General features: G+C 43.3%; 1 protein-coding gene across 7 annotated transcripts; it reads left to right on the top strand.

Annotated features, from left to right (window-relative positions):
• Window positions 1-25: 25 nt before the first annotated feature.
• Window positions 26-26455, top strand: LOC135388794 (uncharacterized). 7 transcript variants are annotated; one of them, XM_064618595.1, is made up of 15 exons: window positions 26-232; window positions 6151-6223; window positions 6290-6394; window positions 6869-7048; window positions 9915-10106; window positions 13173-13322; window positions 15753-15875; window positions 16100-16219; window positions 16284-16424; window positions 17917-18072; window positions 18867-18959; window positions 19198-19365; window positions 22865-23197; window positions 24469-24579; window positions 26106-26455. In XM_064618595.1, the coding sequence occupies exons 1-15, from the start codon at window positions 202-204 to the stop codon at window positions 26326-26328; spliced, it is 2199 nt and encodes a 732-aa protein (XP_064474665.1). In that variant the 5' UTR covers window positions 26-201; the 3' UTR covers window positions 26329-26455. The 7 variants fall into 7 exon arrangements, with proteins under 7 accessions (XP_064474665.1, XP_064474667.1, XP_064474666.1 ...); XM_064618597.1 differs by lacking the exon at window positions 26-232 and adding an exon at window positions 5610-5889 and having other exon boundaries at window positions 15759-15875; XM_064618596.1 differs by lacking the exon at window positions 26-232 and adding an exon at window positions 5612-5889 and having other exon boundaries at window positions 22868-23197.
• Window positions 26456-27969: the final 1514 nt, after the last annotated feature.

Raw genomic sequence — 27969 nt, 5'->3', positions numbered from 1 at the left:
TATCTCTTGTCTGCTCTTTATCACTTGACTGCGGCGCGTCACTGCCGCGTTCCCATTGGCCGGATTAGTAGCTCCACAGGTTCGGCCAATGGGGCGCGGTACCGTTTTGTAAAGGTCGTTGGTAAAAAGATGTGTTTATGCTGGCGCTGAATCTCTGGCCCCAGCCTTTCGTAGTGGTGTATACAGCTTGGTTCTGCAACAATGAGGCTCAGGAATCGCACACCGGACTCAGGTGAGATCCAATTTTTCTGCTTTTCGTACAGGCTTCTTCCTTTCTTTTTGCTTTTTAAGCTGCAGGGATAAAACCGTTCTTCAGAAAAACGAGACACTTCCGAAACCCTTTGTATGGTTTCTTTTGCAAGAGCCCCGTACATAGTGGAAAGTTTTCTTGTTTTTTTTTTTTTGTCAAAGTATTTTAGCGACGACCGAATAGGATAATAATAGTAATAACAAAAAGATATTTAAAAAAAACTTCGTTGCTCGGCTAGTTGTATTTTGTGTGCCTCTTGAGATTGTGAATATGTTATTGTTTTTACCCCATTATTACTGCTTAGTGATACGAAAGTATTCGACTTACGTAAAATTGACATTGGACTGCTTATGTACGAAGAAGGAGGACGTAGAAATCGAGGAACACGAAAAGGAATGGTGTATGTACGTTATTGTATACATGGGGGGCACCTTATCGGCAAACGACAGCGATAGCTGCACACAGTGTAGAATGGGTGTCGAAGGTGCAGAGATACGTGCTCGCATAGGAAACCTTCTGCATGCTTCAGAAAAAATAAAAAATAAATAAAACGACACCTACTACACGCAGAAAGTAGCAAGGGCACTTGCCCAATAAAGCGTTCCACGTATCATTGACAGTTTGTGGTCCTCGCGCGTTTTGGTTGCCTTAGTTCTGAACACGAAATGCGATCATTGTTCGAAATGTTAATATCAGATATCGTTATGTGATAACGGACATTTATTCATACATTGTGTTACCAGTGCGACAAGGCAGAACTTTTCAAGTGATGTATACGCTATCGTGACACACTCTTCTGATCTGTTCAGTGCAACACCTGCGGACCATCTAATGACAGTATAAAGGCTATACTATTGTAATCTCCCTGTAATCTGCGCTAACCTGGCTGTGTTTTCCTCTGTGCCTTTCTTTGCTTCCGTTGCAAAGGCAGGCGTCTTTCTAGACGAGCATGGGGATAGAAAGCAGGGGACAGCGTCATCTCAGAGCATGGTTCGCTTCACCATATGAGGGCAGTAGCGAGCGTTCCGGATTGTTTGTATAGTCGCGTGCGCGTCAGTAGGGATGCTGTCTGATTGTTCCATAGATAGGTTTTATTTTTTGTATTGCTCATTCACACACTGTTTTGACGAGCTAAGAAGTTTTAAACTTGCATTTTCCATTTCTGGCGCATGATTGAATATTCGAAATCTCGACGTCGCCATTCGCTCTAACTCCGTGAGGTAGCGAAAAAAAGAAAGAAGAGAAACACGGAGGCATGCGCTTTCACCGTCGGAGCTCTAAATAAACAATAAAAAGAAAAACAATGGTTATCGCTGTCGTCATTTGCCTGTTGCTACGACAAGGTTTTTTAGACTGTACATACAGTTTCTTCGCACATATTTTATACACTGAACCGGGTCACCTCTTCTCGAACCGGTTTGAACCGGTAGCTGAATGGGAACCGAGCGTTTATGTTTGAACTCGACACTCTGCATCTTTTATCTGTTTAGGGCGTTAGCGTCCGTTTTGGACATTTTGAACGAGTCCGCGTTCCGAATTACTGCCGTATCCGCTGTAATCCGGCGTTGCACGAGCAATCAATCTTGTTTAGAGACGTATACACAGTGTTTCTTTTCTTTCTTTTTAGCTACGCCAGATTTGACAGATCAGATACGGACGGTATTATTTTCTTGGGCTGGAGGTGTTTTGTATGTCTCTCCCAACCACATTCTCAAGCTCAAGGAAATGGCCCAATAGTGTAATGCTCTGCCCGTTGACAGCAGATGAGCACAGACTCCTACCATCGTTCCAAAGCACGTCGTCCTCGCACGTGGTATGAGCGCTGTGCTCCCCGCGTTCCTGAGGCGCACGGTTTGGGTTTCGTCTCATTTGCATTGTAATACCCCTGTCAGACGTACTAATTTAGTGTCACTTTCAGCGAGTACACTTGCAGTAAGTGTCATTCTTTCGGAGTCACACGGCATCTTTTAGTGACACTAAATGCAAAGTACACTTACGATGAAGTGAGTTCGCCAAACTCACTTCACTTTGCCTGCGACAATCAAGTACGTAGCCTCCACGGCAGGGATTGCGTAACAAACAGCTTATTTTTGGAAAAGGAAAGAAACAACACAATCGGAATTTATTTTTGGACAAATTTGTTAAGACAGCACTGATTTGTATAAGAAAGACGTAAGGATTTTTGGCGTGATTTACCGGTACTCTCGTTCACAGACTGCCCAGTAGAGTTCGTAATCCACTTCGCGGCAGCCATATTTGTTGACATTGCACGGTGGTTAAGTGTTATCGGCGAAATCGCGAAATACTCGCAGTGAAGCACTGAATAATAGAAGACAAAAAAGACAGGGCATCGTGGTCTGAGATAGAAACCTATGCTATCAGAACATGGGAGGACCAAGCGAAACGCGAAAGTGTATGCTGACATCGCGGGCCAGTTGCACGCGCAAGACATAGTAAACACCATCAAAGAGGTGAAGAAGAAGATTGAAAATTTGTCAAATAAATATACTTGTGTTGGTTCGCAACAATTATATTTATGACGTTCAATCGACTTCAACTGCGAAGAAAATCTTTATGGAATGTTTCTGGACGTAAGAAAAATGATTTTGCCAAGAAAGCATGGCGCACTCCCCGATGTTAGGTGGGAGTTCAAGCTCGCCCATCGTCATCACCATGACTGCTTAGTGACACTTACTTATGCCGTGTAGCAGGAGCCTAGTGAAAGTGACATTACAGGACGGAGTGCACTTCAAATAAGTGACACTAAATTAGTACGTCTGACAGGGGTATAAGATACAGTGACAGACGTTTGAACTTACGTGCTAGTTTTAGGATTTTTATTCGAAATTTCAAATGTGAATGCTTTTGCAGTGTCCTTTCTCCATGCTCTACGCTGTTCTCAAAACCCGTGGTACTCTTTACCGTTGTTGACGCGCCAGGTTGGACAATTTACCTTCAAGGGGCAGTGCTATCCCCACTGCAAAAGCGGTGCTAGAACCGTGGTTGTCGAATACGTCTGTTAAGCGCTTTCAAGTTTAGAGCATCGTACGCTGTCGCCATTGCGTACGAACGTGGTGGTTCTGCGCAGTGCGCGAAGCGCTCTATATGCTTTGCGTGTGTGCAGAACCACCATCGCTATCCCTTACGTACGCAAAGGCGATAGCGGACGACGCAATATAAATCTCTAATATTTCGGTCGTTAAAGCGGACTATGCACGAAAATCAAACACCAGATCTGCCTGGCTTTGGTAGATTGACTCGGAATCTCTGGAATAATAATGGTGCCGTGATGTTGCACGTAGGGTTTGTCTTCCTTGAAGCAGATAACTGGACGCATTCAGAGCAAAGTTACCGATTATGAGTCAGCTATCTAATCGGGTAATGTTACCTCCAAAGCGCATCTCACGTGAGCGAGAAGTTCAACGCCGCTGTTGTCTCTCCAGCGTGAGTTCATCACTCGTGATCAATGACGTAGACTGCAGGAAAAAAAAAAAAAAAAAACAGGCAAGTCGAACGCTTAGCGGGCGGTCTGCATGTGTGCTTCGCTGTTACTTTGTGTGCAGAAACTTTATGAAATGAGGAACATCCCAGAACAGAATCAAATATAGAGTATTTGGCGAGCAACGTATAGGCGGCGCTGCGACGCCTTGCGTTCTGCGCCCTCTGCGGGATGGTTTATCGTCAGCGGTAGGACGCGAAGTCAGCTGTGTGGTGTACGAATGCATGAGATGAGGAGTCGTATCGGTGCGCTTATTACATCAAAGGCATCCAATCTGTCAGAAGTTGTAGTGTAGCAGCAACATTCTCACTGGCGGAGAACGGTATTTTGGAGGATACGATAACAACAACAATAATAATAATAATAATAACGTTGTTGCTAGTTCTGATCCATCCTTGACGAAACATGTTGAATACGTTTTTGGTGCTTGAATTTTCATTTAAATGAAATCGATATTTTTTTTTATGCCTTCAGTCCAATTGTTTCGGCAGTAATTGTTGTCGCAATTGGTATAGCACTCTTATTGAAAATCCTGTCACCCATCCCGAAAACATCGTCTTGGATATTTTGGAAGCACGATTGCCAGTCCATATCTGCATTCGCGTGGGAGCTGGCTTCGTGAACGTGGAAAGTATCTTCAGAAGGTTGTTGGGGTATTTTCACACTTACTATTGTCAGCTGGAGGCAGCCGACTGTTTCGCTATTCAGATAGCCGACCCGAATTTCTCTTTTATCAATATATTTTTACCCTTCTTACTCAGAGCCCTTCTTTTAGTTAACAATGCTAATAATGTCTGTCTCCTAAAGATAAAGATATATGGCACGTTGATAAAAATACTTTAATAAGGCCCCTCATTAATATTACTTGCAGATTGATATGTCTTATTGACAGTAAGTTCGAACCTTCCTGTACAGTTAGTTCCACAGTTAAGGGAATTATACTTTTCTAATCCTTTGTCAGCGTTGGAGGTTAGGCTCCCAACAATAACTATTTGGGAGCCGTGATGTTATCTGGTGATATGAGCTACTAGAAGTGTATTTTTTATTATTACAAGTACTATTGCCACAATTGTCTGTGTTAGGGGTGATGAAGTTGAGTGACCGCGAGTCAGTGTCTCACAGTAACTCCTTGTTTTATGTTACGCACTACCATGCATACGCAAGAGACAATAGGGAATGGGAATATGTGCTTACTCCAAGAAAAAGAGCAAAAGTCAGTCAAACGCAACGTAGACTTGATATCCTATTGAAAAAAAAAAAAAAAGAAGAAGCAAAAAAAAAAAAAAACAACAAGAACAACAGGGAAACGAGGTAGGCATATGCACGAAAGACTTCTCGAAACTGTGGCTGGTACTGCGGTCAGTATGAGCTTGTTGGGTAAGAGCAAAAGAGGAGAAACACGATATGGCTCGGTTCCTTTCGCTTCTCGTTTCACTTTTAAATTACGACGAGAGTACAGGTGTCCCAATCAAGATGTATTGGAAAGCGCACTAGTTGAACATAATTACAAGATAGACGAGAGATGAGACGTACGCGAGCGCATTTTTTTCTTTTCTTCGAGGTTATTCCAATCGACTTTACAGTCGCGTCTTATCCCGATTGTACAGATTTGGCATTACCTCTGTGTCGCGGCATGATTACACCAGACGAGGCATCGAAGACGGCAGCCACCCGATTTTTGTGGCTGTGAGATGCTAAATAGAAGACCATACGCTGTTCCGCTTTGTAGGACTTTCACAAGTTCGGTTTCGCTTTCTGCGTAAATAGTCTGAGGCTTTGCAGAGGAGTTTCGGTTTGGTGTAGGTTACTGATCGTTTCTTGAACATAAAATGCTTCTGTAAAAAGCTATCTCAAATATGATGTTCAAGTACGTTCCTTATGGTTTCCGTCCATCGCCTACACCAGAATATGAGATATGACCATGCATATGACCATGCGAAGGGCTACGACGCTAGCAATAATCACAACGAGTTTTTCTTTCACTCAGAGTTGCATACACTGGTGATGCTTGGCGCGTGAGCCTTGTTTTGGTTGCGTTGCGCGCGCGGATGGAAGACGAAGATTGCCATTCCAATAGTTTCATTTTTCTTGTCGCTTCGTCGGTGCATGAACGTCGCGTTTGATAGACAGCCCAGAATCTGTAAGCTGTAGTTAACAACGTTGCTTATGACACGATCGTTTGCTCGTAACCACTTCATTTTACTCTTTTTGCACTGGAACATATAAAGTACATACTGTGCATGCGTCTATACATATTTATGTCATGTTCTTTAAACATTCTTCGAGGGCACTCGTAAAAATGTCAGATTTATCGATGTTGCCGCCCAGGCTATGTTTGATGTAAAATCGATGGTTGTGATTGCAAGCGGGCACTCAAGATAACTTTCATGACGCTTTGTAGGCATTGAAATGGAGTCTGGATTTATCGAGGCATTTGCTGTCATGAAAACGAATGATACATCCAGTTCGAACACGTAAGCGGGTTTCGTTATAGTAAATCAATAGCGCAAATCAAGGTGTGATTAAGTTTTCATTTTTAGGTCCAACGGCGAAGTATATGGCCCCGCAAATATGATTGAAAATGGCTACTGTGAACAGGAGCTGAACTGTGAACCACATCTGTTGCCATCTTCTTGTGATGAAGGGTAATATTGATTTGTTTCATTAACGAAATTGCTGTTTTGTGTACAATCTCCCTTTCTTAGAAAAAAGGCCCGGTAAAAAAAAGCTCTTAACTCTTGCAAACATTTTTCGCTTGTTGAGGCTGCGTCAAACATGCGCTTCTGAATGGGTTGGATCTTTCCTACGCTTGTTAAAAATTCGCACATTCGAAACTTATCTAGAAGAACCCAACCACTGTTTGACGAGCCTCCAGCTACTGCCGTTAGTTTTCTCTACCTGTCTGTGGTCTACACAATTACATACACAGTCTTTATCTTTTGTTAGCTATCGCAGGACAATAGCGGTACCAGTGTTGATGAAAGTAACAAATACATGTCAGTTTTAGAAAGCAAAATTGTCAAATTAGTTTAAATAATAAAATTATCTCAGTTATTAGTGTTGTTAGACAACCCCGTTCTTGTGCAGCGTTAGTGATAGCAAAAATATTCCACACACAGAAGCAGTGCATCTGATGTGGAAGATGATGAGTGGAGACCTTCGCCCAGGAAAAGACCCCGTAAGACAGCATCTGTGCAGCGGTCACAAGCAACGCGGCTCGTGCGAAGACGCAAGCAGGTATCGAATGGCACGACTGAACAACTGTCCTGCACCTTTCCTTATGCTGAAGATTTGGAGAAGTGAGTGAAATCAACAAACATTCTGTCGAACAGCACAGCTCATGAACAGAATTTAGGCAAACTTTGTCCTAAGGATTAATGTCTCACCCTTAATGTGCTTGTCCCTGCTCGCTTTGTGTCCTCATGTCATACAATCGGAGCGTCGATCCGGATCGGAGACCGAAAACCGGAATGAACTGGAATTTTTATCTGGAACTGAACCGTAATTACTAGCACCATCTTGGAGCTGAAGCGGAATCGAACCGATCTTCGGTTACCGGTTCGGGATACCGGTTCGGTTCGGGTCACGTTGCTCGGTGAAGGGATGAAAAGGGGTCTTGTTGGTCGAAAAACAAAAATAAATGCATAAAAAAACAAACTGTTTTTGCATTTCTGCATTGCTGTTCTGCATTTTTAGTGGCTACCTATAATTTTGTAGCATATTAGAATCTCGAACCGATTCCGAACCTGTTTACAGCCTCTGAACCGGTTAATCGAACCAATATATGTGAACTCCGGAGCTGAACCAGAACTGAACCTTTATGGCCGAACCTGAACCCGAAAGAAACCGAAAAATGTTTCTGTTCGATGCTCTGGGTACAATACAGCTATGAGCTTGACAAGGGTCCCAAGGCTACATCTATCTAACAATAATTGATTGCTGCTAAAAATTGCCAGCCCTGCTATTGAGTGTGACCCTGTCCTTGGCAAGGATTTTAATTTTGCTTGTAAAAAAAAAGAATTGAAGGGGAGAAAAAAAAGTCTATATAAATCTGGGGAACTTAGAACATAACTTGCGTGTATTATATTGCATCAGCTAAAAGTGTATCTAATTTTAAATGTTTTAGCTTCAACTTTCTCTACTGTCGCATGGCTCTTTCTTACTCTTAGTCAAACAAATGTTTGACACATTCATTGAACCATGTCCCTCACGTATATTCTCTAGACTTGGACATAACATAACATAATTGGCAGTACAGCCAGAGTCAGGAAAATCAGTCAATCAATAAGTCAGGAAAGTCAGCAGTCATGGGCTTATTTACTTATGTGGATGCTATGCGTAAGCATAAAAATGCTTCATCCATACTAGGCCAAATTATTTTGATTCCCGATATTCATATCCTCTTAACAATATCACTTATGGCAATTTCGGGTGGTGCATTTATGGCACTTTTTTATGCCGTGTGGTCAGAGCAAGCGCCGCATGTTCGGGTGATGCAGCACGGAGCAGTTTTTTTTTCTCTCAGACCGAGCCAGAACTACTCTCATTCCACTCTTGACAGTGAGCATGCGCACATGTGCCTAGTGAGTGTCATCTGCTACATGTTGCACCTGTGGCTGTGTGCCTCTCATATGTTTCTTTGTTGTGTTCACTATTGACGGTATGGATCGTTACGAAAGTGGTAGCGATGAAAGTTCAATTCACTCAGATATTGCGAATGACGAAGAGTTGAATGACCTGTTTCTCTCAATTTCATTATTTCATTCCCCACATCACTATCAGCATCAGGGTAGCATATCACCCCTGGCGATGAAACTCCCCATTCATCATCTCAAAATAAATTTTTGTTGTTGTCTCAAGCTATGCTTGTGATGCAGACGACAAAAGCACTTCAGGACGCTACCAGAATTAACGAACGAATGGAAAGCACAGCGCACAGCGCCCCTTGTGGAAGAGCGGCAGAGCGTCTGGCAAATTCTAATGATGACTGCTCCAGAGCGACACCCATGTAGAGCGTGCACTGGACTTGGGTACTCTTGCTCGGATTACCAGATGCATTACCCAAAATCACCATTCCAGTTTCTTGTGCACAAGATTTGTACCCACACTTTCGCGATAGAGGGGTAATGTGAATGACCTGGATTTTTACGTGTTTTTTTTTTTTTTAAACCATTGTAACTGGAAGTATCTGTAGCGAATCCAGTATCTGAAGCAAATGGGATAAAAATACTTTCGCGAACACTCTAAACCAGTGTTTCCCAAAGTGTGGTCCGCGGACCCCCGGGGGGTCTGTGGGAGTGTCCGTGGGGGTCCGCGACCATCTCTCACATTTCAGTGAGGATTTTCGTCCCCACAAACACGCTCTCGTACATGCTGCCCGATTTCTAAACACCCAGAACTTCCAAAATTGCTACAAGCATGCTTCAACGGCTAGCTTCTAATTTCGGATAGAAAAGTCCTGCGATGCACGTTTGTCTGCGTCAAGAAACCAGTCCGGAATCGTTTCTGAAGCTGTATCGAAAGCACGCAGCAGCTGACAAGGTTGCTGGTTATGCACTGGCTGTGACGGTGTGTGTGTGGGGGGTCCGTGAATTGGCTCTCATCGCTTCCGGGGGTCCGTCACCGCCAAAAGTTTGGGAAACACTGCCCTAAACGTATGACAGTAGGACTAGTTGAGCAGGAGTCTTAATAACGTGACATGCATGTCTCTCTCCAAAGCTTTCCTCAGAGTTTAATAACGTGACATGCATACCTCTGTCCAGAGCTTTCCTCCAAGTTTAATAACGTGACATGCATGTCTCTCTCCAAAGCTTTCCTCAGAGTTTAATAACGTGACATGCATACCTTCCTCCAAGTTTAATAACGTGACATGCATGCCTCTCTCCAAAGCTTTCCTCAGAGTTTAATAACGTGACATGCATACCTCTGTCCAGAGCTTTCTTCCAAGTTTAATAACGTGACATGCATGCCTCTCTCCAAAGCTTTCCTCCGAGCTTAATAACGTGACATGCATACCTCTGTCCAGAGCTTTCTTCCAAGTTTAATAACGTGACATGCATGTCTCTCTCCAAAGCTTTCCTCAGAGTTTAATAACGTGTCATGCATACCTCTGTCCAGAGCTTTCCTCCAAGTTTAATAACGTGACATGCATGCCTCTCTCCAAAGCTTTCCTCCAAGTTTTGCAAAAGAGAAAGCAAGGAACAGTGAGCGCATGAAGGCAGTGTGGGCAGGGTGTTCAGCTACTGGACCAAGGCCGATGGGCCCGTTAGCCTCATGGCAGCAACGCAAACTAGCTCGCCTCAAAAGGGCTCGTCACCGTGGCTGCGACAAGCTCTCTTTCCTCCGCAGAGATGCAGTGTTGGTGTCCTTCTTTCCTCCTTCACTTTTCTGTCCTGCAAGTGGTAATATCGCAGAATTGTAGAGTAAGCTCAGATTGTAAAGTGACAGTGACAGTAAATTTACTCGGACCATTTAGTAACCCATACGTTTTGCTGGTGTGGCCTGCTTTTGACTCGGGGGTTCTGTCAAAGCGCTCTGTGGGGGTCATCTATAGTGCTACCATGTACAGTGGATACTGTTTATTTGTGATTGTTTGTTTGTTTTATTCGTGATTTTGGAAAAACATAAAACCAGAAATTATAAGGGTCTACATATGATGATATCGTCTGAGTGACTACAATAAGTATCACCAAATACACGAGTGAATCATTTGCAAGGTAGCAGTTGTCAAAATGGCAAGAACCCAGGCGCGTTGGTACATGGTGATGTGAAACCTTTAAAGGGATGGTCGCATCTGTTCCAGTTGGTTTTGAAACAAAGCAAATAAAATTCATTTCACTTTGCCAATTCCCAGTGGTGTTATGTTCAGAGTGTTCTAATTGGTATTCCTTTTTGGTTTATTTATTGTTTGTTTAGTAAATTTTGAAGTGTGTCTAGCTGAACACTAATGAGGGCGATGTAATAAGTGTGCGCGAGTCTCTGGCACAAGTCTGTATTCTTGAGCCAGATTGTTTTCTGCCTTTTGTATTTCATTTGCGGCGTGTAGGTTCACAGTTTTCGTACTGCCGAGTGCACATATTAAACACTTTGAAGAGAATGTATTTGACGGATATGAACAGAAAATCTTGCCCCGAACTTGATGAATCGCTCAACTTCCACTTCGTCATTATCGTCAGCGTCGCAATGGTTGATCACTACTTGTGATCACCCTTGTCACCTCCCGGTCTCGGGTGGGGGGTTTGATTGACGGGTTTTGATTGATTGATGGGTTTTTGAAACTTTTTGATTGAAATCAACTCCTGAACTGTTACTGTAGTGAGTGAAATCAAATTTGGTCCAAATATCGCAGGCGGGCCTGCTGAGAGAAGTGATTTTGTTGCATCTCCCGTCAGTCGCAATCCCAAGTTGGGGGGGGGGGGGCGGTCGCTCCACCCCAAAGCATGGCCTGGTCCAGTTTTCGTCTCTTTCCCTGTGACACTCTAAAGGAGAGCAGCGAAGAGGGCGCACCCCCAAACTTGTTACTCATAAGACTTCCCATCGTCTAGCAGCTGTTGTACTCTACCTGGACCGTCCTGGTAGAGTACAACAGGCTTTATGCTGGGCACTATACCTAAAATGGATTACCAGTGATAGGATTTCGTGCGAGAAAAGGTTGAACCCGTGTCCAGAACCCATCAACCCCCTCCGCAGACAAATGGATAGCGACTGGCTAAAGGCTCGCCCCCCCCCAAAGTACTTCGCTGGGACCGCCCCTGTCTCCCATAGACTCCCATGTATTGAAAATTTGGGAAACTTTAATTCACCAAAAATCAGTGGATCTCATCAGGTCTTCAAAATATCTCATTCCTTAGGTAAACTAGAGGGTAACACGCCTATACCTGTTCCGTGTAGAAATTTGGCGAGTTTTACGAGAACTCTGCGAACAAGAATCCCCCATGGACTTTCTTAAGAAGTGAGTCCGCCTTAAATGGCATAACTAAGCTTCAGTTTGGGAAGTACTTCCCGCAGAGCCAGTTCACATCATTGGATTAGGGATCTATTTGGTACGATTTCTCTTCCCAAGGGCTTTAGTACAGCAGACTAACAGCAGTTCATGGAACTGAGTTAAGATTGAAGTTTGAGGTTTGGCCACGGAATACTCTCTATTGACGAAGAAAAGCTGTGAAAATATTGCTTCCGTCTGCGACAGCGTACTTATGCGGGCTTTGCTTCTCCGCTGTAGCGACACTCAAAACAAAGTACAGCAGGCCACAGCTCAAGACTGAGGAATAGGACTGAGGGTTGTGGTGTCAAACACAGTCCACATTTGAAGAAACTACGCAAAAATAAAAAATAAAAAAACAGGCGGACTCCAACTACTAGGGAGAGGTCTCCATGCTTTCGTAGCCGTGCACCTCTGCCGTTGTCAAAGACTTTTTGGCTCGTAGAACTTTCTCTGAATGTAGCTCCAATAAAATGTCGTTGGATTGGCTAACCGTTTAGCACTGAGGTCCGAAGACGTTCGGTATTGCGACGAGGAGAACCGTAGTGGGGGGTCGCGACCGAGTTGTCTATATTTTTATGGGCCGTGGGGCGGCGAAGTTTGGGAACCACTGCACTAGGGGATTATACTGTAAAAGTAGAAATTACCTTGATTTAATTTTCGCAAATTTTGCGATCAAACCTTTTCGCGAAATTAAGGTTCCGCAAAATATATGTACAGTCAAACTCCTTTATAGCGAACACCTTTTTAACGAAAGTACCACTACAGCAAATTTTTTTGCGGTCCCGCTGGAGCCCTATAGGTCCAATAATGGACATCCTTTTTAACGAAAATACCATTACTGCGAATTTTTTGTGCTGTCCCCTGAGTTTTGTTGTAAAGGAGTTTGAAGGAGTTTGACGAAAAGAGACTGTAGCGGGGATGAAAAAGTATGGGCACTGGAGTCCGCGACTGTACGAGCTCCATAAAGACAAATAAAATTACTTGACGTCCTTTATTCTCGCACATTCGTTCTTGTGAAACATTTCTATGAATGAAACACCACTTCAACATCTGGTTTATTCGTATAGTGTATCACTTGAGATTGCAGATACCTGCTTTCACAAAACCATCACGTATGTCATTGTTACGGGATTGGAATTTACGGTAAGCCTCTACAAGCCAGCCGGCATGTAGGGGCCAGCTAATTCTTGTTGTTTACTGTCTGTAGTGTCACGAACCACTGATCTCCTCAAACCCGCGATTTCCGGTTCCACACGAATTCGCGAAATTACGGTCCAGCGAAATATTCCTGAAAGGTGCTCCCACACGAATTTGCGCATTATTAAGACTGCAGAATTAACCACTTTTACAGTATTATGAGTGTGCGCCTCCAAAGCATTATCTTGGGGCTTTTGTGACAAGAATTCATCATGTGGTGGTAACATATTGTTCTCTCACAGACGGTACCCTCTGTGCTGGTCAGACACTACATTAGGATCTGCAATGGCTGGGAAGGCAAAGGCTGGAATTGATAGCGCTCCAGTTCCTAGCTGCATTCTGCAGGAATCGAGGCTAACAGCGTGCAAGAAGACACTTCCAAATGACACTGGGTGAGCTGATGACTTATCAGTAGGATGAGAAGTTAGAAGTAGCTACCCAGTTTTATCACATCCGAAAGCTGCAGAAAATGCTTTCTGAAAAATGTCTGGACCACCTTAAGAGGCAATTTGTAAAGCATTCAGTGACTGGTGAGTACTTGAAGCACACTAGGGCCTTGTAAATTCACGAATCGAATACTCAGTATTCTGTTTTCCCAATATTCAACTACTCAGCTACACCTCCCGCAAAGTGGGCTTCACCTTATGCTTCCCCGCATGAGGTGAAGCCTGCTTTATGAAATTGCCAGTGCTGCAGGATCAACGCAGGCAGATTGTTGTTTAGCTTAAGATAACGTTAGCCCAAGCTTATTGTGCATACTTCGCCTGAGGAAGGGGCAGCTCCAGCCAGCGATTTTGATTTGATGGCTGTGAGGTTGCCTTTAAAGAGTTAGTTAGTTAAAGACCCTTAAATAACGCCTACAGCCCAGGAAATAAAAGGGTGTCTTAAAGATGTTCCTTATGTTCAAAATTTTCAGCAAGGTAACTTCCCCATTCGAGACGCGCACACACCAGTAAAGAAGAAGAAAAAAAAAACGTTCACGACAAAGCTGAGGCAGGACACCAATTTTTTTGTTTCACAAGTGACCTACAGATGTCCAGAAACAATTCCAGCCTCATCTGTATAACATGCCATTGCCAGACATCAAATCTTGAAATCGAAGATAATTACCCCAGTATGTACTCACCTGAAAAGCAGGAAACACTATCATGGAACATTAAAGAGTAGGGGCTTCCCACAGAAGAATTCCCACATGTCTCTTGTGACAGTTAATGCCAGAAAAATAACACTAGAGCCATGGGCTAGAACTTGTTAATTGCAAACTTTGACACAAAAAGCATGTATTGTAAACTTTGTGTGGATATGGAATTCAACATTTCTTTCTCTGTTAGATTTGATATATGATTCGACTTTAAATGTTTGGATTTGCGCACCCCTAAATATAATACAATAAAAAATAAGAGACTGCACACATTATAGACTATACATTACATTACATTACACCATTAGACTATGCATTATATTCGTGCAAATCTGAACGACATATGGCTTTGGTTCTTACTGTGAAACACATTATTTGGTATATTTTCACCAAATTACTGTGAGTAACGGGGATGAAAACCCTCTAAACACATAATTAAACATTGTGTTGAAGCGACACAGCTCCCATGTCACTTTGACATATGTGGCACGTCATGTTCACATTGTACTGCATGTATTAACGTCAAAGGATGGCTTCAAGGTTCATGATCTTTAAATAGTTTCTGAATGACATTTGAAATTTGTTATAAGTTGCATCATGGGGTGCATCAAGGGCTCTGTGTTTTAGGACTAAACCCAGTAAAACCCATTTTTACCCCTCAATTTACATAATTTTCACTTGGGGTAACCCCCGAAAAACCTCAAAAGCTAACCTAGCAAAGGGCCAATTCAGCCAGCCATACAGGCACTGCAGAATGCTATGCCCTGCACATTCAACACAGCTGTCCCACGGCTTGTGCTCATCGAAAATGTGTGAAGCGCTTTATTTGTTTTCCACCCAATATCACCTGATTTGTCCTGGTTTTGGCTTTGTCCCTGGCTCGTTAACTAAAACCAGAGTTTTTACGGATGTTGCAGATTTTTGCAGGTGATGACATTGCATGAGGAGCAATGCACACTTAGATGCACCCTTAAAGTAGCACAGAAGTCATTTTTAACACCCAGTTTTCTTCCTTTAAAACTGTTAAGTAGGCCAGTAAGATGCACCATGCGAAGTAATTTACACCACAGAGTCATAATTATTGAAGAAATTGAATTTAAAATACGCCGCAAAAAGCGACCGTGCGCAACGGTGGTGAAGAGCAGTACCAGCCTGTGATCTGCCTGGAACCTCGCGCTGACGCTATAAGGAGAACACTCGCTGATTGGCCTAGAGAGATGTCCTCTGCTACTCGGCTGTTCGGGGTTCTGATAATGCCTTTCTCCTTGCTCGGTAATGCTTCGGCCGCTCCTTCTAACCCCAATTCTCCGTGAAAACTGGCAAAACAGGTTTACGGCGGCAAAGGGACGAGGCGCTGACCCCCACTGACCGCCAAACCAGAACGAGTCTCCTTATGCCGTCATCGGTGATGTGCCATCATACCTCCTCATTCTCGTTATAGCTGGAGTGGCGAGTTAAGGGTGAAGGCGCGGAGCTATGTTTATGTGAGTTTTTTTCTGCGAAACAAATTGCACACATCAAAACCTTTCGTGCTATTCGGTAAAATGACACACACACTTTCATCAGATGTCTTAATCTGAAATTTTTTTGGATGGCCCTCTGTACTCCTTTAATGCATTCCTAGAACACTAGAAGTTACGGAGTGACAGTAAGGAGGTTCATTTTGTCTACCTCATACCAGGTGCAGTGAGATGTGGAAAGAGCCTGACAAATGCATCGGCTTGAGGAGTGGACCGCACCGTGCATGCCGGCCTAAACTATTCCACAGCAGTTTTCAGTCGGACGACGAGGACGCCTTTGAAAGGTTCGTGTTGCCCATAATTTGGGTCAGGCCTTTTGAAGGGATTAGAACCAGCTGTTTGCGAATACGTCGTGAAGCATACGCATTCTATCCCAGCATTGCTTTAACCCTTGGAAAAGAATGCAGACATGCTTTATGGAAGCTTACTTAGAGAGAACAGTTTTCCAAACCACACAAATTCAGCTGATGCTATGGGTAGAAACAGTTCCCTCTTTTTCTTCTTACAGGAGTGAGAAGCATTTGAAATTGAGGAGAAATGGTGCCAACAATTTTAAAGAGGCGGGAATTCCCCCAATGCCTAATTCCAGACCAAGGTTACTTCAGAAAAGACCGGTAGAAAAGTGCTCGTAAGTTTTCTGTCTTTCTGTTATTGTATAATTCGCAGTTGGAGTTCTTATCTGCGAAAGACAGCCTTTCAGATGAGTCCCCATGTGTCCCACCAGAACCCCCACAGGCCCATCGTCCGCGCCTCAAGTTCCGTTCCTTGGCTCCGCGAATGTTGAGCAGAGGCAATTACGTCGTGGAGAAAGACTCAAAGGAATCTCCGGAACGGTGAGGCTGATGAGGGTTTACGCCTTCGCGTACACATTCGTGAAATAGTCCTCTGTTTTGCTTTCGTGTGACACAGTAGAATCTCGATGATACGAATTTCGGGAGGATACGCATTCTTTTCCGGTCCAGGCTGGAACGCCTATTCTTCTCGTGTATTAGAGTTTGGATGCGTTGTCTTGCCTTTACGGTTGATACGAACGAGCCGAGGATGCGACGGAGGTCGTTGCCCTGTGATGTGAGAGCGTGCAAGTCATGCTGCTCCTTCTGTCGAAAAGTGAGGGAGATTCTCACCATCCTCACCACGAACTCCCTTACATCACACAATGCAAGTAATGACTCTCCCTTTGTTGGTGGTGGAGGAGATAAGATCAAAGGGATTACATGGCCCAAAACTTTATCACCTTATCTCTGTTTTGACCTTTTTATCCTCCTCCCAACAAGAAACCGCGAAGCTGTGTGACATCGCACTGGTGGAAAACAGCGACCAGAACATGTGGTGGGAACGTATCAGGACAACTTCTGGCAACATTACGCGTCACCATTCCGCAAGTCTGCTTCACCTGACGCGCACCTGCTTTAGGAGAACCTCGCATTAGAACACTGTCGCGCAACACTGCTGGGTCTTCATCTCTAGAATTTGGGCAGCGTTGACCAAAAACAGACATAAGAGCGTTACGACCAACCTCTTTCACTGACAGTAATGGAAAATGAACAGTCGCTGTCTATTTTCTTGCCTCAATTTTTATTTTGGTTTAATTCGTTTTATACGAATTTCAGTTGATACAAATTTTTTCCGCTACCCTGCGAGATTCATATCATAGAGATTCTACAGTAGATGTACATTTTGCCTCATTGAGCTAGATTTAATATATACCAATTGTAGCCCAGGTAGGTCTTTTCGTTTTAAAGAGGCCTTTTTTGTGTAATTGCAGTTGTGTTGCAAAAAGAATGAAATGTATTTTTACAATGTATGTTTGCTACATAGAAAATTTTTGGATTTTGTTTATCTATATGCTTGCATACCTTGTATTTTTTCCTGGTCTTTATGACTGCACGTTAATGAGGGCTCATCTTATGATTACAGCCTGAAGTTTTCGGGAAATATTTTTTCTAAATTCGGGGCGTAAAAATCGGGTAAATAAACATGTGCACTAAATTCATGCGAATTCGGGTGAAAAAACTTCCATTACGCTAAAATCGGGGAGAAATCTGGTTCAGTTATTCAAACTAACTGTAGCGGTTTGGTACAAACTGTGATGTAACTGCATTTATCTGCCAAACAAGTAAGTTGGTGCATTCCTACAGACGTCCCCGAGAGGGCAATTTGCAGGGTAAAAATCGGGTTTCACCCTAAAGAGGCAACCTTCAATTCGAGGTGCAAACTCTGGGAAGAATCGGGTAAAACCCTAAAACTTCAGGCTCTACTTATGATCCATGCCAGTTCTGAAGTGCACGTGAGGAATAGAGTGAAATGCTCTATTTTTATCTGCAGGCCTGTCGAGTCCACAGAGGTGACACGTTGTTCAAGAAAAAAGAAGCTCTCGTTGGCAGCTAAACAGAGGTGGGAACGTAGGAGGGCAAAAAATGAAGCTCTAAATGGACAAGGTGTACATTGTGCAGTGCCACCATTCCCACTGTCTAATGAAAGGTGCGTTGGAACATTCAAGTGCCCGAGTTGTGTGTTAATTGCAGGCTGTTTATAGTAGATCTCACGGGGCTTGCAGAGCTGTTGAGAGCATACTGGATAAAAGAGAGACAATATTGTAAAAGCAAGAATAGCACACAAAATTTACAAATCTAAACATACTACATGGGTGGAGAGACCAGCTATTTTTAAATATGTAATTCGGGTATAATTGAATCATTCAGGTGTTACTGTATCAGTATTTTTTTTTTCTCTCTTCAGCAAGCTGCCCACAGTTAGAGGTGCATTGGTGGACGAAGGTGTATTACTTTTAGATAGTAGGGACAAACACCGCATGTACTATAACATCAAATGTGCTTTGCATAGTTTATTTTTGCATTCAATTAGTATTTAGATCAGATATGCATTGAGATTGCTACTAAATCGTATATATGATATGTGATTGGAATTCGGGAAGAAACAAGGTTTAATATTACTTTGGGGCACCATCTGGTTTAACTAAAAAACGGCCATACTCTAAGAAGCATGCATCAGGAACATTGTAGCCAGTAATCTTTCATCATCCTACAAGTCTGCTTCACCCAAAGCCGACTTGTGCGATGTTACATTGGGCTAGTATTTTGTTGTTTGGCAAGGATGTGTGTCTAGGTAGGCACTTGCAGAGTTTTCAGACTTCAAAAATTCAGGCTTTTCGATTTTTCGGACAACACTCTCCAACTTTTCACTAGAACTGGCATATGATGGTCACATATGACTAGCATATCATGATCCACATCACATGCTGAATGTTGTTACAGCTCTGTGCCCAAGTCCGCAATTATAAAGGCTGCATTCGTGCTACCAGCAAAGCTTCGATGGAAGTGGAACAATGGCTGCTCAGATCCTTCCAGGTAAAGTCTTCACAAAGTATTCGTTGGTGGCGACTGCACACAAAACTGTCGATGAGGTATCTGACACTTTGATAACAAGGAAGGGTGTGAGTGCTCAAGATCCTTGCCATCTGTAATGTGAATAAGAATTACAATGGAGTGCAGTGAAAAGCTCAAATTCCTCCTTCGATTAAATTATTTAACCGTTAAGTTCAGTTTCTATATGGCTAAAGTTGATGTGATGCCTTTTTTTGTCCAGTTGTGAAATCAAAAATGAATCCCAGCCAATTGTAAATGAAGATAAGAAACGGGAAGAAGAGAAGAAAGAGTATTTCTCAATGCCAGCCAAATTACGGTGGAAGCATGGGCAGGCAGCTCAGGAAGAACAATATACTGACACTTCTCATTGCCACAGGCACGACTCAAGGTGAGATAGTGTCCACAAATGATGCATACTACGATAGGGTACTACAATTTTCTGTTGATAATATGGTAGTATTGCTGCAAGAAACAAACCAAAGGGGGCACTAAAGTGCGAGAACTGCTCCGCGCAGAATGAAGGTTGCTGTTACCTTGATGGCAACGCAAAAGGAACAGAATTCATCGGTTGTGTCGTTCGTGACCTGTGAGCGAAAGAAACCGCAATTTTCAGTGTTCCCTCTCTCCTTCATTTTCTTCCTTTCCTTCCCAAGATGCGTGGCAGTGTGGAGAGGCCTTGGATCGGTTTCCTGAAACGACCTGTTTTAATCCTACCGTCGCTCTCCGAGGTTTTCCCTGTGTTTTCCGAAGACATTCCAGACGAATGTCGGCACAGTTCCCCTTGAAGTCTGCCCAGGACGCATACTGACCCCCCCTGTCCCCCACTCCTTTCTGCTGTCCTCTCTTCATCCGTCCACGTCTATGCGCCGCTCATAGCCACAGTTGCTTCGCGGCGCTAACACAGAATTAAAAAAAAGAAAGTTCCACTTCAAGTCAGGCCTACGATGCATACTAACTCCCCTTGTCCCCCACTCCTTCCCGCTGTACTCTCTCCATCTGTCCATGTCTGTGTGCTGCTCATAGCCACAGTTGCTTTGTGATGCCAACATGGAATAATTAAACTATAATTAATTAAATAAAAATAAAAATTAATAATTAAAAAAAACTATCTCCATTGACGATTCGATAAATCATTTGAGGAAACCACTGAGGACTGCTCTGCTTATCGTCTGCCTGCTAGGGGAGGGCAGGAAAAGGTAAAGGATAAATAAATGAACAATACATTTCTTTTAGAGCTGCGCAAATATTGAATTGAATTGAATAAGCAATGTTGTTCGAGCGATGTTCGCACGTGACGTTGTGTGTTCACGGTTTTCGAATATTTTTCTAATACTACCGAAACGAGGTGAAGCACCTTCGTCGGCGCAATTTTACATCTGAAAGGCAGGAGCGAAAATTTGTGTGTGTGTTAAATTGTTGTGCAATAAGACAGGCGCTGCGTTTTGTGGTGCGGTGCAGCGTCAGTGTGATGAAAACAAAAGCAGGAGCATAGCATACCGACACTGAGAAGTAATTTCCCTCACTCACGTCGTCTCGCGTTGTGCGTAAAGGATATAGAGACACCGAATGGCTACACCGAATGGGCTACAAAGAGATCCGCTGGAAATAACCGAAGGCGTGCAGTGCGAATATTGACTCCCATGCCAAGAAAGGTTGCTGGAGAAAGGTTGCAAAAATGATTGCTATCTATACTTCCAGCCTTTCTGTGCTGTGAAAGATCGCGGATTTCGTGAACTAATGACTGAAGCCGTACTGACTTCGAGAAGAGCCTTTTCTCTGATTACTATACTTGCTACTAAAGCTAGCTTTTCTGCATGCTAACTTGTGTAACTAACTCACAGTACGTGCCTAGACTGGTCCATAGCACACCACCACAACGGTAGGTTTCCTGTGCTTACATTATGGGGGCCGGATAGATGTGTTCACAATAGATGTATTCTGCCAGAGTTGAACACAGTAATAAAGGGAAGTATTTGCAGTTTGTAAAAAATACAGGGGGTACAAGTGCTAACAAACTAAGAGAACACCCATCCCAGTGATGTAGTGTCTGTTCCAATATTTCAAGTGTGTGTGGGGGGGGAGGCTTCTTTCTCTTGATATTACCGTATTTTCACGCGTATTAGCCGCGGCTTATGCGCGATTTTTTTTTCTCACGGGCGCCCTGCAGCTTATCCACCGGTGCGGCTTATCTGATGACTATTTTTTCCTGGTATTTTCCCCATACGCCGATTTTAACGAAAGGACCGACAGTGCCTCTGGAACAGCAATGGCCTGCAGATGCACGAACAGTGCGTAACAGGGACGGGTCCACATTCGAGTAGATTGATCTTCCTGGTGCATTCCCCCAAGCAGTTTTAAGGAAAGTGGTGACAGTGATTCACGTCTTCTGGAAGATCACTGACCCATCAGTCCACGAAAACCTCCCCACAAGGGCACAATCCGATCTTGGTAGAACTCCGGAACTGACCTCCTCTGTTGTACACTGTGCCGATCCCGGAGTATGGACCACAGGGTTTATGGCCTTCTCTATGGTCTCATTTGTCACACAAATCAGTCGTCTCGTATTGCCCGCGGCTTATCTGCGGGTGCGGCTTATCTGCCAGAAAATTTTCAAAACGTCCCAAAAAACGCGTCCTGCGGCTTATCTGTGGTGCGGCTTATACGCGTGAAATTACGGTAATTTAAAATTTATATTTAATATTTATATTAATATTTATAATTTATATTAATATACATATAAAAATAAAGTTTAATAAAATAATAAAAAGCCTGATATTTTAAAAATGTTAAAATATATTAAATATTTTATATATCATATGTATTTTATTTATATTTATTTTTATTGTTGTATTATAAAAGCTCAAAGCTCATGCATCAGGAGCAGCAGTTCTCCTAATGGGCACAAAGCTATGAAATTTTCCAAAGTGAGACATTTGAAATACATGTATTCTAACTGGGCTTCTTGCGAATATTCAAATTCGACCCTAAATTGAATTTGATTTGCAGTGTGTGTGAAATATTCGTACTTGATTTGGCCTGGAAATTTTGCTATTCGCGCAGCTCTAATGACTAGAACATGCACACAAACAAGGTTTTTGGTTTAGATCTGTAACTTTTTGTTCTGGGGTTTCAAACTGTAAACCTGTTGCAGTGCAGTTTAGGCTATTTAGTGGAAGCATCGTGCGAGCTATAACATTGTCCCTTCCTGATGTATTCTTGGGTGGGTATGGCAAACATCGCACTGGGAGAAGTGTTTGTCTCCTTTTGACAGGTATCGTCTATAAGCATACTGGTCTTTTTACGGAGTTTACGGGACAATCTGGCGCATTCCTTCCTCAGAGTGACACGCTAGCAGCGAATGGGACCTTACTGACTTAGACATGGGCCTAGGTAACCCGGTCACCTGTTTGCAAGTCCGTACAGTGCCATTGTTCTGTAAACATTTGTCCAGCACTGTACAAGAAGTTGCGTAGGGCCTCTCAAAAAGTGTGTGATGACAACCAGCAGGTGACTGGTGCTGGAGACATTTTATTTGTCAGTGTTATAACCTGTTGTAAACTGATGATAAAATATAAAGTGCCTGTACTACTACATAATCCTAAGCATCTTGAAACTTTTGTCTATTGAACGACATACTCGACTAACGACTCTTGCATGTTACCACATAATGAACTTCAGTCTCTGAACGGCTCATGTCCGTAACAGTGATAATGCTGGAAATTTTTATGTGTATTCTGGGTATAATCAGATTGTACCTTCTCTGCTATAGCATGTGTTAGTGAGCTTTTCGCCGTTTTGTTTATGGTTCTTGAGGCTACGCTGCACCTTTTATGCTCCTCATAGTTGCAAACCGTCGTTAGTGACCTCACTGCGAAACGCATCTTCAGCAGCATTTCAGAAGGTGCCGCAGTGCCGCAGGAAGACAAAGTAAATAGGCGTTCACACGCCAAGAAGCTGTGGTGGCAGCGTATGAAGACCTTCACTGCGGAGAGCACACTTGGTCAGGCACCGATCCCAAAGTTTCTCCAAGCGGAGCTCTTCCCCAACATACGAATGAAGCGCCGGAAATCTCTGTCGGCCAGAAACGAAAACCACTCGACCGAGGCGGCCGAGCCCAGCAAGCGGTCGTTGGCGATGAAGGAGAACTGGCGAAAGAGGAAGCAGGCCTGGATTCAAGCAGCTGCAAAGTCGGTGGCTGCATTCACTGCAACCCCATCAAAGTGAGCAACAACATGTAGGATCAGTGTTACAGTAGGTTTGTTTGCATTGTTTCTTTCCAATTTTTCATGAAAGTTCTCGAATCCCTCTTTAGTAGGTTTTATTTACAGTGTTCCGCTTGCTCTGCTTGCGCAAATTGTGAATGCCGCATTTATCTGATGGCGTTTGATCCTTCTTAAATGACAGAAGGGCTACCCTCGACTGGTCTTAACCAGAGCCTGAAGTTTTAGTGTTTAACCCGATATTTCTCTGAATTTGTGCCCCGAATTGAAGGTTGCCTCTTTAGGGTGCAACCTGATTTTTACCTGGCAAATTGCCCTCACAGAGATGTCTGTAGGAATGCACACTAACTTGTTTGGCAGCAAATGCAGTTACCTCACCGTTTGTACCAAACCAGCACAGTTTGTTTGAGCAACTGAGCCCGATTTCTCCCCGAATTTAGCATGCTGGAAGCTTTTCCACCCGAATTCGCATGGATTTAGAGCACATGTTTGTTTACCTGATTTTTACCCCCCGAATTTAGAACAAAAATATTTCTCGAAAACTTCAGGCTCTTGTCGTAATGAAGTGGCAGTATACAGGAAATCTACAAACCTGGGAATTGTTAGGGAATTTTTATGTGACTGGAAAAGTCAGGGAATTTGCCAAAAAGCAGCTGAAGTGGGGCTCTGAAGAAGCTCAGAGACTGGAAAGTAGTGCAGCTTCACTAATACTCGATAAATGATTAGTTTTATCAGGGATTCGTACCAAAGCGTAGCAGCAGGCACCAAGTTCCTTTTTGTTTTGGTCAGGAAATTTGCTTCAAATAGTCGGTGAAAACCTGGAAAAGTCAGGGAATGTGCTTCAAATAGTCTGTGAAAACCTGGAAAAGTCAGGGAATGTGCTTGAAATAGTCGGTGAAACCCTGGAAAAGTCAGGGAATGTGCTTCAAATAGTCGGTGAAAACCTGGAAAAGTCAGGGAATGTGCTTCAAATAGTCGGTGAAAACCTGGAAAAGTCAGGGAATTTGCTTCAAATAGTCAGTGAAAAGCTGGAAAAGTCAGGGAATTTGAAAGCTGCAACTTGGTAGACACCCTAGTACACAAGTTTTCTTGCCTTTATCGGTCTTCCTCGCAATGTGTGGGCATTAACTGTTGAGGCGGGATATTTCTGTGATGTCGGGAGTTCATCTGTGTGCAACCTTGTCCCATGTTTTGTCCCTTATGGTAAAGCAGTGTGATTATAGGAGGAAGAACACAAGCAAACAAGTCAGTGCTTGCCTTTGTGATTCCAGCCTTGCAGCCGACCTTACGAGCTTGGTGGAGCTTGGAAATGCAACTGAACTGGCTGAGAGCATGTTTCTTACCCAGTGCACTGCGGAGATGACTCTTCTGGAGAGCACCAGGTTTGAATGTACTCTGGAAACCTGTGCCTTTCCACGCACTCAAAATATGGTCTGTTTCTCGCAGCACTAGAACAACGCGTCCTTTACAGTAATTGTAATAAGTAGTTGGCGAACTGCGCCATTTTACTGCGTTCACGTAGGTTTGTATTTAATTTTGAGCATCAGGCGTCAGGATTGTGAGCACTAAATTGCATATATATGTATTTTGTGGCTGTGATGGTCATCAGCCGTTGCCAGTGTTGAAACGTTGTTTTCTTCTACCAAAGTCAGTGGTAGAATTGAGAGGTTTGTTGAACTTGTGCATTGGACAGGCCACTCTGTTGTTGATGGTATTTGCCTCCTGAGGTGCGTTGCATCCTGCTGCGGCATTGATGGTGTAGTAGTGGAAGGTTGTTACACATGTGTGCATATCCCCTGAGATTAGTGTCAAACCAATGTGGAGCTTACATGCAATTTACATGAACTCTAGGTGATGTGCACACTGTTCCGTAATTGGTACTGCATCTTGTAATGGTTCAAAACGAAAGTTTCATGCATTCTTGCATAACCTTAGGTTTGCATTGCTCACAGTAAGGAATGTCTCACTATGTCACACTGAAGCAATAGTGTTCATACCAGTAGATATGTCTTAAGTTCTCAGGGTGTATTCCTTGTTTTGAGTTGGTGAACCAGAACGAGCTGTTCTGATGGTACGCTGTAGTGCATTAAATTTTGACTCTCGCTAAAATAAAAGGTTCACAAGTTTCTGGATGTGCGTAAAATGGACACCTACTAAATTTTTGTGTGTGTTATGGCACTTAACATGTGACTCACTTTGGCGACTTAATTTTTAAATAATAAAATCATATTAAATAATAAAATTGCCTCAATTAATAATTAACTGATACATAATAATTAATAATGTAGATTAACCGCATAATTTAATTCAACCGTAATGCCAAAACTACAGTGTCATTTAATTCCTCACGGAGCACTGGCCACGGTATTGAATGCCCCAGCGAAATACTGGTGTACTTTCACTTGTTATTTGACGGAATTCTTGACCAGCACACGCAGGATGTTGAGAGTATGCAGGAATTCCCTCTCTGGAAAAAAATTGAGAAAACTGGCATTCTATAACTGGCCCAAGACTACACGCCTTTGAGAAAAGAAATGCTCGAGAGTTACGGGGCGTCTGGAATGGCGCCCTCTCACTCCTCCGCTTACAGAGTGATGTCGCGCTGGTGGAGCTTCTGCTGCCGCGGAGGCAGCACTGATCTTTAAAATTTGTTTAGTTAATATCTAAGCACTTAACAGAAAAATGCGGCCGTCCCTTTAACTGTCAGCTGCATGAGCGATCAGAAAGGCTTAAATGCTATGTCAAAAATGAATGATGAATAACGTCCGTTGATGGAGTAAAAACAACCTCGAAGGCCATTAAGCACGTTGATGCTTCCTTGTGGTACGCTTTAATAACGGAATGGCTGAATTCGGTTGACTCTGCCTTACGAAGGCCTGACAGCTTTCTTGTCTTTCTCTCTCCAAAGGAGCCGCAATTCTTCTCGGCACTACAACACTAAAGGCGTTCACATTGCCAGCAACCAGGACCTGTGCGATTGCTTGGACTTGTCGTGCCCAGGGTGTCACTACCCCTGCCCCAAGTGCAGGTCACCCAAGTGCGGCCACGAATGTCGCTGCTCTCGACATTTTGTCTATGAGCAGATAGAGATCGATGGTACAGACACAGTAATTAAGAACCAACTATTGTGAATTTTTTTTTTTTAGTGCCTGCCCTGAAAGAACAGTGCATCGCTTCACATCCTGGTGGTCGTTTTTTTTTTCTTTTCTTTTATGTGTACAAAGTTCACAAAAAATAAACGTTTTGCACAAAGTGTAATTTTGTGAACTGTGTCAAATAATTTTGATACTTATTTGAGGATTGGATCGCGGTATGAGACTCGGGGACACAATATGATTAGGGCCTGACTTTTTAGGGTTAAACCCGTATCCGCCCGATATTTACCCCCCGAACGAAATCTGTAAAATTCGGGTTTAACCCGAATCTACCCGAAAACATCCGGGTCGCGTGGCACACTCATAAGCGTGCATTAAAGTAAAGTTTGATAACATTGCATGTTGTTATGCAGTTCCATGTTAAGACAAATTTTTATGAAAAAAAAAAAAAAAATCACCCGAATACACCCGAATTCCTGACGACAGAATATGCCGTAACGGGATTTAACCCGAATACACCCGAATTTTCGAATGAAAAATATCACCCGATATTTACCCCCCGAATTTGGCCAAAAATAAAACCCGAAAAAGTCAGGCCCTAAATATGATGCGATGGTGGTTTGTGTGAACCACAGTGTGGCACCACCAACTACAAAACAGGTAGACTTGTGGGTAACATTCCATCAATTATGAGGAGAAGACACGGAAGATGAGAGAGACTATGGGCCAAACGCGTACCAGCACTATGAAACATTCCATGAGTCCAGGTACTATGCGAAAGGGGACTTACGGGAGGTGGATGCTTGGCCTCTACTACTGAAATCAGGTTGTCATGTTGTTCTGCGCAAACAACACACATTGGTGGAGAGTGGAAGTGAGCACCTGAGGGTGAGAACTAAACGTCCGAGGCCAGACAGACCCACACGCACAGACAGGCATGCCAGGTAAACTGCTAAGATTAATTGAAGCACTCCATGACTGTAGAAATGGAGGGGGGGGGGGGGGGGGGGGGGTCAGGACAACCAGCACCCTCTAGATGTACCACGCACATCTACGACATAAAAACATTGCAATTCACTTATTACACACTCTGGGCCTAAAAATGTTACATAGGGAAGTGGGATCAGAGAAAACACTAGACAAAGCAAGATTACACTTGGGTACACCATTGAGAAATGTAGAAACTTTGTGGAGTCAACACAAGTGATAAAATGTTTAGCAAATGCAAACTCCTGTTCATTAACAATCTTTCTTGCTGTGGTCTGCATGTGTGAAAAAGAAAGGGAAAACTGGGAAATGAAAGAAAATGAAAATGGTTATCAAGCATCACAGAAATTCATAGTAAATACGTAGGCAACGGAGAGACGTGCGGCAAATTGATTTTTTTTCTGCCAGGAACATTTTCCACATTGGTACCATTTTATATCATTTCTTGAATTGAACTCCAAAATTTCCGAAGGCAACCTAACTTTTTCTTTGCGGAAAGGGGTTCCTCTTGGATAGGGGTGAGGGAATCAGAGCTATACCAAAAACGAGGTCTTTCATTTCATTTACTATGACACAGTAGAATCTCGATGATACGATCACGGATGACACGAATTCATTTCCGGGATACTAATGCATTCTCTTGCCTTTACGGATGATACGAACGAGCCGAGGATGGGACAGAGGTCGTTC

This window comes from Ornithodoros turicata, chromosome 3, assembly GCF_037126465.1.
Source record: "Ornithodoros turicata isolate Travis chromosome 3, ASM3712646v1, whole genome shotgun sequence".
Taxonomy (NCBI): Eukaryota; Metazoa; Arthropoda; class Arachnida; order Ixodida; family Argasidae; genus Ornithodoros; species Ornithodoros turicata.
The sequence above is the reverse complement of the archived record's forward strand: the minus strand, read 5'-3'. Positions and strand labels throughout refer to the sequence as shown.

What these genes read in the sequence shown, in the direction of transcription:
- LOC135388794 (XM_064618594.1), top strand. Translation starts at nt 5,856, where the DNA reads ATGAACGTCGCGTTTGATAGACAGCCCAGAATCT. An exon ending in TGATAGACAGCCCAGAATCT is followed by an intron (nt 5,890 to 6,150) that starts GTAAGCTGTAGT and finishes GACGCTTTGTAG; the next exon opens with GCATTGAAATGGAGTCTGGA. An exon ending in ACTCTTCTGGAGAGCACCAG is followed by an intron (nt 24,580 to 26,105) that starts GTTTGAATGTAC and finishes CTCTCTCCAAAG; the next exon opens with GAGCCGCAATTCTTCTCGGC.